At 37.1% G+C, this 12197-nt stretch overlaps 1 protein-coding gene across 1 annotated transcript; it reads right to left on the bottom strand.

The window, feature by feature from the left end:
• Positions 1 to 7685: 7685 nt before the first annotated feature.
• On the bottom strand, positions 7686 to 11819 carry FOXA1 (forkhead box A1). The gene is made up of 2 exons (XM_063440004.1): positions 11483 to 11819; positions 7686 to 9261 (listed from the first exon to the last, which is right to left on the bottom strand). The coding sequence occupies exons 1-2, from the start codon at positions 11552 to 11554 to the stop codon at positions 8047 to 8049; spliced, it is 1287 nt and encodes a 428-aa protein (XP_063296074.1). The 5' UTR covers positions 11555 to 11819; the 3' UTR covers positions 7686 to 8046.
• Between the last annotated feature and the right edge of the window lie 378 nt (positions 11820 to 12197).

The raw sequence follows: 12197 nt of genomic DNA, 5'->3' as shown, positions 1-12197 counted from the left end.
AAGTTTTCGGTAACCCGCTACAAGAAAATTAGAAGGCAGTGGCTTGGTAAAAAGACCTATGCCGCAGAACACAGACTTCTCAGGTGATGAATAACCATACAAGGTCCATAGTGTCTGTTGATGTTTCAACGCTGATGGACATTTATTTATATTTATACAAAGTCCCGTGGCTCATCCAGCTTGACAGATATACAGGCCCTACACAGATCTAAAGAGTCACTTTGGGCAACACTAGAAATGTAAGTGATGTGGAGGACATTTGTGGACCCCAGTGAAGTGCGGCAGCAAGTGTTCACGCCAGTTAGATGAGGTCTGGGCCACGGAAATCAGACAGAATTCAATTTGCCCCACCTTAGGAGATATCTCAATTGTTCTTTTTCCCCCTTTATATACAGTATCTTTTGTATTTTCCACATAGTTATTGCATGTTTTGTCATTTGGGGATGGGAGGGTGAGAGTGTTTTGTAGCTCCTAACCTTCCAAAGTATGCAGTGGATTGTTTTGTTGAGATGTAATATCAGCCTTGAATGGTCTCAACATTCATGAATCAAGTGATAGGACCCAGTTTGGCCTAATGTGCCAGGTAACCACTGAGAGCGGGAGAACCCATTCATGATATACTTTTAAAAGAAAGGATTGTAACAGAAATTCAACAGAAACCAGTCAGAGATCTCCTCGTAAAATGTCAAGGGTACCTATGCTGTTCTAGGGGTAGAAAGATTAGCTTTGAGCTGCAGATTAGATAGAGAGTCCTTGTATTGGGCTGAGCTCTGTTGAAGCACATGGAATTCCTTTAAATTCATTTTTCTTTAGGAACGTGTTTTGCTTGTCTAGTTTTGTATAATTTTTCAGTTCTACCTACAGTTAAAAAAAGAGAAAAATACAAATCTGCAAATAATGTTGAATCTAAAAAAACACAATTCCGATACTCATTAACATAACTACTAATTTCACCAGGAGTCTTTTTTTTTTTTTTTTTTTTTGTCCTTTCAACAACCACCCAAGAACAAAAATAAGCGAATAAATGCCTTCTGGGCAGAAAGACAATTTATTCTTTCAAGTACTACCCGTATCATCTTAACTTTAACAAATACTGTCATGCTTCGTTATATTCCATATCTATCTAAATATATATCATACACCAAATGTCTATACATCTGAATGTATCTCAATATTTACGTACAATGTTTTAGTCAAGATTTGCATTCTGTGTGGATCGTTCTGCTGCTAACTTTGTCTATAATTTTAAGTGTTTATATTTCACTCTATGCAAAGAATTGTCTTCTGTTAAGAATTGTTTATAAAACACAGCAGTATGTTAGACCCTTCTGGTGATATCCTAAATAAAACCATATTTCAAAAACTTTGTAACCGCCAAATAGTACTCTAAAAAAAATCAATACATGAGTAAAAGTACAATTAAATTGTTTATATCATTTTTATTGTGTAGGTGTTTACGAACAGCAAGTGTAATTAGATTGTACTTATGTGCTAGTTACCCATCACGTGTCCCAAATAAAATGTATGCATTTTTTTTCTTTTCATAGTAAGATATAAGTACATTTTCTGACTCAATAATTAAATATTTGCTAATATAGCAAATGGCCTTTAACAGAACATATAGCTGAATTATACAAGAACTAATTGCATCTTCACAAATTGATGTGTAGAGTATAAAAATGTATTTATTTAAGTCTAAAATAAACGATGTGTGTACAGCACCAACATTATGTGTAAAAATACCAGATTAATGTAGTTTTGCTCTGACCGCGCTGTTACACACAATGGGGTTTCAATCCTACCATTAGTAAAGAGAGGGTGGGACCTTCATCTGGTCAAAGTACAGACCTGTGAACTCTCCCTGACATTGTGAGCCAACATTGAAAACAAGATACGGTACTTTACAGACAGTTCCATGCAAAGACTCCAAACAAGAGACAGACAGCAATATGCCCTGCCACACTCAGACATAGGAAATTCTACCAAATTCCACTGTCATATTGACATACAAACTCATTCAACACACACTGACACATGGGTAGGATAGACAGTGGGAGGGGGATAATGTAGGCAAATAAACATCACACCTATAATCTCAATAAAACAAAATATACAAACCAGCAGCAAGTCCACAAATATTACATAATTACATTTAAATAAAAACAAACTATGTATAACAATGGTATGTGTGTGTGTGTAGGATAATATGTCTGTATCTCTGCAATAAAGAGAACCAGCACTCAGGGAAATTGGGAATGGAAGTGCCCAAGTAAGGCCAAAACAGGAGAATTTATTTTTAATTCAATACCTACTGTTAGTGTATAAAGCCAGAGGTATGCATTTTTGTGTGAGTGTGTGTGTGTGTGTATGTACACAGACTTCTGTTTGTGTGAGTTGAAACATAGTCTTAAATGTGAGTTTTGAATAGATCAGTATTTTAAATTGATTTAAAGGTGTTATAGATGTATCTTATGTGTATGGTAAATACAGGATATTCAATTATAATTAATTAAAACAAAAAAATGTACCCAAGTTATAAATAGGCACAACATATTGATTTGGAACAAAGTTACAAAGTGAAATATTAAAGCCAATTTATTAGTCCCTGCATTGGCTTCCAGTTAGATATAGGGCTCTATTTAGAATTCGTGTGCTTGCTTACAAGTCCCTACATAATGCTGCTCCAAACTACCTATCCTCCCTAATACAAAAATATGTCCCGTGGAGGCCCCTGCACTCTGCCAAAGACCTACGTATATCCTCTGTCCGTACGCCCACCTCTAATGCTCGCCTTCAAGATTTCTCCAGGGCTGCACCTCTTCTGTGAAACTCCCTTCCCTTTTCCGTAAGACTTTCACCCAGTCTCCACTCATTCAAAAAATCATTTAAAACTCACTTCTTCAAGAAAGCATATCAGTTAAACTGTTAGCAGGTCTTTATCCCCCACCCTCCATTACTCCTCTCCTGCAACTGTCAAAAATTACCTACTAAGCCCCCAATTAATACTTTTCTAACAACCTTCTTCATACCCCTACTTTTACCCTTCGTGTCACTATACCCTACTCCCTCTAGAATGTAAGCTCATTGAGCAGGGCCCTCCACCTCTCTGTTCCTGTATGTCCAGTTGTCTGGTTACAATTACATGTCTGTTAGTCCACCCATTGTACAGCGCTACGGAATCTGATGGCGCTATATAAATAATAAAATAATAATAATTAGAACATATTTGGATGCTGTAACCATTAAGAGATCTGCAGTGTTCATCAAAATGTGGCCAGCTGTGTTATTCTAATTTTTCTAGAGGGAAGGCTGTCAGCAAAATCCCTGTTTAGTGGTAAAACACACAAGATCACGTTGCATCAAAGTAAAGAATGATCTTATTAGAGAGATATTATTAAAACTATGTGGTGGGTAAGGATGCACAGACAATATCCACAGACACCCAGCACACACAGATACACTGACACACAGGGGGAACTCTTTTTCCAAATGCATACCCCTTGTATACAGAGCAGGGCTCATTGAAGGTGCTGTCTTGACACACAGAATTTAATGTTACACTAGCAATTAAGGGGTTAAATCTTGTGGAGGACCACTGACGATAGGGAGGTTTAAAGGTATCATCACACAGGGACAAATGCCCTTTCTCCTTTCAATATAACAATATTTGCTGTCTCTCCTTACTAGTTTTTCGGAGCATTGTACCAGCCTGCTAACCCTTCTGCTCTGTGCAGTGTAATTATTTGTTTAAAATAAATGCCTTCTCCAAATTAGAGCACTATTTCAGCTAATTAAAATACCTTGCTGTCTCCTTGCCTTCTGTTTATATTAATTATTCTGTTCGAGAATGGACCAGCTGATGCTAGCCACACGCACACAATGACTGGTTGATCACGACTCCGACCTGTGACATCATACTGCCAAGGAGGCTTCTTGACGTCACGCTCAGTGTTGCGTCATAGTGCTGTGTGAAATTGCAAAATGTGAGCTGTGCATTGTTACCATTTAGTTTCATTTTAGATATCCCAAAGAAAGTACACAATAACTTGACACGTTTGGACGGGCGGATGGATAGTTCAATTATCATTTCAAGATAACTGTATTAATAATAATAATAATTAATATATATTTTATCCTATCTCTATGTAAGGTGATATATTTATAAACACACCTATAAAGTTAAATGGAAAATTATGTGCAAATCTGTATTATATTGGAATAGTTATCAGTCTATCTATAGACGTGTATGTGTGTGGTTATATGTATATATGTGTCTGTGTGTGTATAATATAATAATATATATTGAGTGTGTTTGTATGTATCCTTGTTTGTATTATTAATTATAAATTAACTGGTAACACTATCTACTGAATAAGTGCAATGTGTGATTTCTAGTGTATTTTAATATATAATATATGTGTACATATTGTGTGTGTATTTTTATATATTTGTATGTGATGATAGAGATAGATTTGACCCTGTCACACTTTGCTAGCTGTGTAATTACTACCTGTACATACATATCATATATATGTGTGTGATAGGGGAGCTGTTCATGCAATATATTTATTTAGTGACTATAAAATAAGGATGGATTCTCCTGTCCCCGCCCTGTTGTAGTAAGAAGAGTATATTATGAGCAGTTTATAGAGCTATGGTTTTATTGGGAGCTGGGGACACAGCTACTGCTACCACATTACAGTCACAGAACACACTCACCTGCAACACAATATACACAATGTGAGTGTGTCTACACACCATTCCCCGAATGTTTGTACTGATTGGAGATTTTGTATCAAATAGCAACATTCGATTTACAGCTCTGTCTCTACAAAGATTTATATATTTAAAAAAAATACAATAACACTAAATGATAAAAAAAAAAACACGTGTGTGTGTGTAAATTTGTAACGTTTGTATACGGTTTGCAATTGTTTGTAAAATGATTTAGACATAAATGGTGAGGTTCTTGGCTATTAGTATTTAGGTATGTAATAGTTTGCTACGTATGTTACAATCGTGTATATTTATTATTATGAAGTAAGGGCAGAATACTTCCATGGGACCATCTGTTAATGTGTGTGTGTGTGTGTGTGTATGTATGAAAACAGTGTATCTTGTGTTTTGTGTGTATATATATATTATTTTGTATTTATATTTTTTCATTTTTTTTTTTTTAAATATGTATTAATGATTTAATGTGCTTGGATTATAATAAATTGTTCCAGAAAACAAATAATCAGTTTACATCCCTAGAGCTGATTCAGTAATCCTGACATTAAACTTATATCCTGTGATCATTGTAACCCCCATCGCCCCCTTTTCCCATTTAATAAATAAATAAATATCACAAGCGATCCCTTTCTATATAGGGATATTCGGTCCTCCAGTTTGGGAGCACGTCTCATTCAGTCACATAGCAGCTAGTTTATACTCCATGGGATATTTAAAGCATAAATCAATCTATTTGAGAGAATGCAGAAGCCAAGCCCAGTATGTGCCAGTGTGTGCACCACTTGCTGCCATAGGAACCAGCATATAATTTGGGTAAATCGCCCCTTAATTGGTTTAATTGAAACTTGCAATCCCTAAAGTAAATGAGCAGGGACTTTCTATACCCTCCCAGACTCCGGCTCCACTTTCCTCCTGTTAACTTTCATTCTACAACAGAACAATGGAGAATTTCACTTTCAAATAATTCCTTTTCCCCCCCCTTCCTTTCTTAATAGAAGTAAGATTAATCCTTGTCTTAATCAGGAGTGAAATACACATTAAATCAGGAAATTAGCTATTTGTATGGTTAGCCTTTTTTCGCCTGCCTTTTTCCCCCTTTTTTCATGTTTAATTAGAAAAGTTCTATGTAGTATTTTGATATAGTAAATGCTTCTTAGTATATATATAACTGTTAAAATAATAATATTCCAAGCATACGAAGCAGTGAGTGCATTGTTAGAATATCACACTGGTACAAATACATTAGCCCATGTAAATTGAGCAGATCCTTGAATAACTGGCAATAGGTAGGTGGTACCACCCTGGTATGGGCTAAATTAAATGACTATTAATTGCATATTGTCCCATGATGTGACTTCAAAGCTTCTAGCAGTTTGGTGTAAGGTATGCTTTGAGTGTGCTGTGTTTGCACAGGAGGCCGGTGGTCTAAGGATGAACTTTATTGTATTCTGTGCCTATATTGTACAGTTTGTTTATTGTCTCATACATTTCTCCACCAGCCTCCATTCTTGTTGGGGGATCACAATCTCTTTAAATCCTTTAGCCCCGCATGGGGTAATTGGAGGTTAATGAAGGGGATCACAATATGTCATTTAACACGTTATCAGCTATTGCTGGGTATATTGTTAGGAAATGTTATTAAACCCCCCCCCCCCCCCCCCCCCCCATTTCGATAACACAGAATCTACATGGCCTGCTCAGCACCCTGTTTGAAGACATTCTAAATATAAATAAGACATATTATATATATATATATATATATATATATATATATATATATATATATATGTGTGTGCACCGTATTCCAGATTACAGACAAATCTAGTTCGAAATCGGATTGAAATAAATAAAACGCCTTATTGTCTTAGGTTGAAAAGAATAATCGTAATTATATTCCTATTTTTTATGTTGTTGTGGTTGTGTTTTATCCTTGTATTTATATATATATATATTATCGTGTACATTTTCATAGCACATAAAACATCTACAATTTATTTTTTATCTAAAAAAAAGCATTTCTTAAAATATTAATATTATAGAGAGAGATAGATAGATATTTGTGTTGGAATTAAGCAATTCACAGTATTTTAACACTGTGTAGGAAAGACATACTCAAACGTCAAGTCTGTTTTTATTTTTTTTTGTTTGTTTATTTTTTGCTTTTAGAAATCAAAATATTTTCAATTACAATTACATTTATAAAATTAAATCCAAGTTGAACAATTTGCATTATTTATTAACCATTATTTTAAGACCATTTTGACTGAAACCAACCGTTGTATAAACCATGCAATAAATTATGGATATAAGGGGTGGACAATTCATAAAACATAAGATAGAAGATTTAAAAAATAAAATAAAATAAAAACCACCAATAAAAAAAAGCCCTTGGTCTAGCTTATCCCCTGGTATGGGATACTTCCCACTCCTTTATATCTATATTTGGGGAGTCATCTGGGGAGTCAGCCAGTCTAAGGAGGTCTGACCCCAGCAAAGAGAGAACTGTACTCTCTAAAACGTTTTTTTTTTTTTTAAATGACCTATGTTTTTCACTTAACACTTATCTCAAATAATAATTTAAAAAAGCACATCTCCTATACACCAAAACGAAATCATTATTGTGGGAAATGTTACTGCCAAGAATTGATATTTTTGATTTTTAACCACGTGAAAATTCTGTCTGCGAATTATCCTCACAGAACCTTCCTTTTGAAATAAAAGTAACAAATATAAAATAGAACCTATACGAGACTAACTTACAGCCACCTGGTGAAGCGACATGTTTACATCTGAAGGAAGGACTGAGGTTTTATGTAACTTTTTCACAGCAGAATTGCCCTTGATAATGTTGGAGTATATATATGAAAATGTATACAGAGATTTTTCATGGAATAAATTCAATTTCAGCTTGGTTTTACTGCAAGAATAAAAAATAAAAAAAAAATGAAATAGAAAAAATAAAATAAAAATAATAATAATAATTCTAAAACAAAGCAAACAAAACTCTCTTGTAAACTAGCCCTAAAGAAATCGATAGACATTGAGCGATATATACAGAATAAACATTTTAAATACAAATTTCTGCATCTCTGTTGACCTCTGTGCTATATGTTACAAGGGAAGATCACACCAAATCTGCAGGTTCTTTGTGTGTTTAAAATAACATATGTATATTCTTCTGTTTTAATACAATATTAAGGTAACAGTCCTCATTCTTAAAAAAAAGAAAAACGTTTAACATGGATAAGGTAAATGTTACTTAATTTCCATTGAATTGTATTATTTCAAGTCTTCAGGTGGTTGGGAAGCAGATTAAGAGGTGTTTAGGACAGGTCTATTATACACCCCTTGGTAGTATGTGGGTTCCAGGGCTGAGGGTTCAATGCTACCCCTTCCAGACATAGAGGTACTGCCTAGGGACATAGCAGGAATAGGTCCCCCATAGGATGAATACTGCTGGAGAGCCTGCTCATAAGCTTTGAAGTCCAGTTTGTGTTGCTGTTCAGAAGAAGACATTAGGTTGTTGATGGAGAAAGGATGATTGAAAGAGTAGTGAGGGTCTCCTTTCATGTGAATGTGGGAGTCGTGGGTCAAGTGGGAGGTATGGGCTGGGTGAGAAGATATAGGTGATGGTCCAGCTGTCACCTGGGGCTTCATCTCTCCGTTAGGACCACCATGTTCTAGAGAATGTGGGCTACTGGAAGGATTGGACATGGAAGAGCTGTTTTCCATTTGGTTGGACTTACTGTGTACACGGTGTAAAGGAGAGGAAGGATTTGAATGGTCTTTCCTGCCATCTTGGGACCCCTTACCTCCTTGTTGCTTCTCACATTTAAATCGCTTTTGTCTGCGGAGATAGCAGCCGTTCTCAAACATGTTTCCAGAGTCAGGATGCAATGTCCAGTAAGAGCCTTTACCAGGCTTATCTGGGGATCTGGCCACCTTAACAAAGCAGTCGTTAAAGGACAGCGAGTGCCTGATGGAGTTTTGCCACCTTTGCTGATTCTGCCTGTAATAAGGGAACAAGTCCATGATCCACTGGTAGATCTCACTGAGGGTCAGCATTTTGCTGGGGGCCTGTTGTATGGCCATGGTAATCAATGAAATGTATGAATAAGGGGGCTTAGCATGCGGGTAACTTCTCCTGAAAGCTTTGGTGTCTCTGGTCCTGTTGATATTGGAGGGTGCATAGGCCATTGGGCTCATCCCAGGGTTCATACTGGAATATGGACTCAGACTGTTCATAGAACCTTGAGGGGCGTTCATGGCATTCATGCTGGTGGGACTCAGAGCAGTTCCCATGGTTGGAACCCCAGAACCCATTCCATTCATTGCACCACCGGACCCGGCACCCATCCCACCCATTCCATTGGGGCTCAGACCTGCAGGTAGCCCAGAATTGGCATAGGACATGTTGAAAGAACTCTGGGCCATGTTTCCACTGGAGCTCATGGGATTCATGGTCATATAGCTGTTCATGGAAGCCAGCCCTTGTGTCATGTTACTGACGGGGACTGAGGAATAGGCCTGTAAAGACACAAGACAGGGACATTTAGACACACATTTCATTTGGTCATATTACACGCAGGCTTTGCAGAATATCTCAAAATATCCAGAAACTAATTCTGATTCATGTGATCATTATGCCCTAACTGTAAATATCTGCGATTTAATCGAACATCATTTAACCCTTCGTGAGCCACCACGGTGTGCCAATCACCAATGCTGCATAATAGATTGAAAGTTACCTGATTAAAATGATTCATTTATAAAAGTATCTGAAGTATATTTATGCCAAATACTGGCATTTTGTAATATTATTAGTGACAAATATTAGACAATAATTCTTAATGTAACATTGAGTAAATAAATAATATAGGGAATGGGTTCATTGTTCTGTCACTACCTGTCCTTTAAACCTACAGATTATTCTTCCAATAAAAAGCCATGATTCTGATATTTTGTACAGAGGGTATTTTATAATATTCGATCTAGAGATATTTCTAACGTATTCTCTAAAGCGAGGGATCATAGAATTACAATCAGATCCACCGATCGCCAATAAAAGGGATCCTGTCTGAAAACTGAGTTTGATAATAAATACAAAGTATGGAGATCCATTTAGTGTCAGTGCCCCAAATCAAACAAAAGATGCATGCATTTAAGGCACTTGTAATACAATGAGTTTGTCGATTTCCCACCGTCCCAGACCCCCAAAGATGCCTTAATATTGACTGTATACAATGTAATCATTGATGGATGTGGAGATAGGGAGCAGCAATGCTTGCTAGCCAAGATAAATGGCATTCATTCTGGGTTCATTTCCTATTGTATTACAAGTGACAGAGAGAATGCTATCTCCGTGCAATCGGGACTAAGACAGACACTAACCGAGATATTCGCTAAACTGGGAACTGTCGGAAATTGATGGGGTGACTTCAAACTCCAGGCCAAAGTAGCCGAGCTGGGACAGAAACTAGATTGGAGGATTATTCAATTTCGGCTACTTTGGCCTTATCCGTTCCCAAGAGTGCCTGGTCTGGTTAATAACTCCGAAAAACATATCTAATATACTGTAGTATTATAGCCTGGGTCATTTTATCATTCTGGTAATTATTCTCTCTCTCTCTCTCTCTCTCTCTCTCTCTCTCTATCTATCCTTTAATTACACTGCTAATTGTCAATACTAGAAACATTTAAGAATTATGTTTATACTGTTTATAAATGTACAGCAAACGTTTACAAAATAGTAATAATAATTTGGCGAAGTGAGCGTTTCTATATTTTACGAAACACCGTGACTCACATAACTTGAGCCGACTTCGTGCTGATACAAATCCCCCTTTCAGTCTAAAAGGTCTCTCCTAGTTTTTACTTCCCATTCTAAATGATTTGCCAGCTAGCTGTGCCCTGTGATGGCACCAGAAGGGTAAACGATGCCTTTATTAAGTTGACAATTACTGTAAGTTCGCAAGGAGAGCTTTGGGATAACGTGCCATTTAATTGGATTACACGGAGTATCCCCAGGCATAACATTGGGAGTTAAAATGCTTTGTGACATGTGAGTACCGTGTCATTTGGTAACATACCTTGTGACTGTATAGAGACAGTATCAGATTGCTGCTCAACATTTCGGAATTAGAACACTGATGTCTGGATAACAGGGATTAATAATACCCAGATTACCCTGAGTATCTCTAAACTGATTATCTACAAAATACAGAAATGTGTCTAACATAATACTCTTTATATCAAGTTCCCTTCCACTTCGTGCTATATTCCAGAATAAAATTAAACAGATCTGGCCTGTCTATCTAATACCAGGGGGTTACTTTACCTGGACCCCTCTTTACTGCCTAGGTACACGAAGCATCCCCTCCAGGCAACTATTAGAGGGTCCCAAACACACTGAGGTGGGCAGCTCTGCTGTACTACAATTCCTATCATCTTCACCCACTGGGTGCTGAGTGGACTGGCCACATATGGTAGGTAGGTCGATAGCTCCAAGTTGGCTCTATCACCTGGGGGACACATCTAAGCTCTCTTTAACGATTCCCACCCTGCTGAAACTGAAGCTTCATTTCACTTTCTGCTTCTAAATTCTCTGGCCAGCTCTGCCTAATAACACATTCCGGAGAAACTAAACTCTCTGAAGCTATCTCTATTCTCCTCTCATACAATGTAGGCAGCAGCTGACACCAAGTGTTTTTGTGAAAGGATCTCTCCCTGGAGCAGATGCCTCTCTTACCTCCTGAGTCTCCTGGTAATAGTTGCTCCAATCTGTCGTTTCATGTCCTTCCATTTTTACAATTCCTAACATCCTGGATACAAATTTCCCGAGTGAAACATCCAGCCCACTAGTCCAACAAACTAGAAGCAGGGAAACCAGGGAGATCAGGAGATCGGTAGAACGTTGTGTTGACCCACTTATCAAGGTGATCTTCTCTGGAGTTCTATAATGGAATGGTAGCTGGAGAGCAGGGTTGGGAACTGCACACTGAGCTGATGTGGAGCTAACGTTGGTGAAGGAACTTCCCTCCTCCTCTCCTCCCCTCCCTCCTCAGTACTTTATCACCATTTGCTGCTGGCTGAAGAACATACCTTAAAGAAAAAAAAAAAAAAAGAAAGCCCAGAGCTACACCTGTCCTGTACACATTAGAGTGAAAACTGCACAGCTCACTAGAAGGGAGGCTCTAGTTATAGATAAGAGACCCATCCCATTTCTACACAGTAACCCAATCCACATAGAAAGTATAAACTTCTTCATTCTTCTATTGAAATTGCCTGAGGACATTTTATCTGCTTTTACTAATGCTCTCTAGATGGTAAAATAAAATATATTAAATCCAAAAAATACAAACCCAAACATTATTCTACATCAGATCTAAAACACATAATACTCCTTTCATTGTGTGTGTCCCTATTAAATACAATTCTGAATCCTGAATATTCTAAATACAGTT

The sequence above is a fragment of the Pelobates fuscus genome, chromosome 13 (genome assembly GCF_036172605.1).
Source record: "Pelobates fuscus isolate aPelFus1 chromosome 13, aPelFus1.pri, whole genome shotgun sequence".
NCBI classification, from domain to species: Eukaryota; Metazoa; Chordata; class Amphibia; order Anura; family Pelobatidae; genus Pelobates; species Pelobates fuscus.
The sequence above is the reverse complement of the archived record's forward strand: the minus strand, read 5'-3'. Positions and strand labels throughout refer to the sequence as shown.

Bases quoted from the DNA above. Each gene is read 5' to 3' on its own strand.
- FOXA1 (XM_063440004.1), bottom strand. From the start codon at position 11,554: ATGTTAGGAATTGTAAAAATGGAAGGACATGAAACGACAGATTGGAGC. The intron at 9,262-11,482 runs GTAAGAGAGGCA...GTGTCTTTACAG, and splicing joins ATTACCAGGAGACTCAGGAG to GCCTATTCCTCAGTCCCCGT.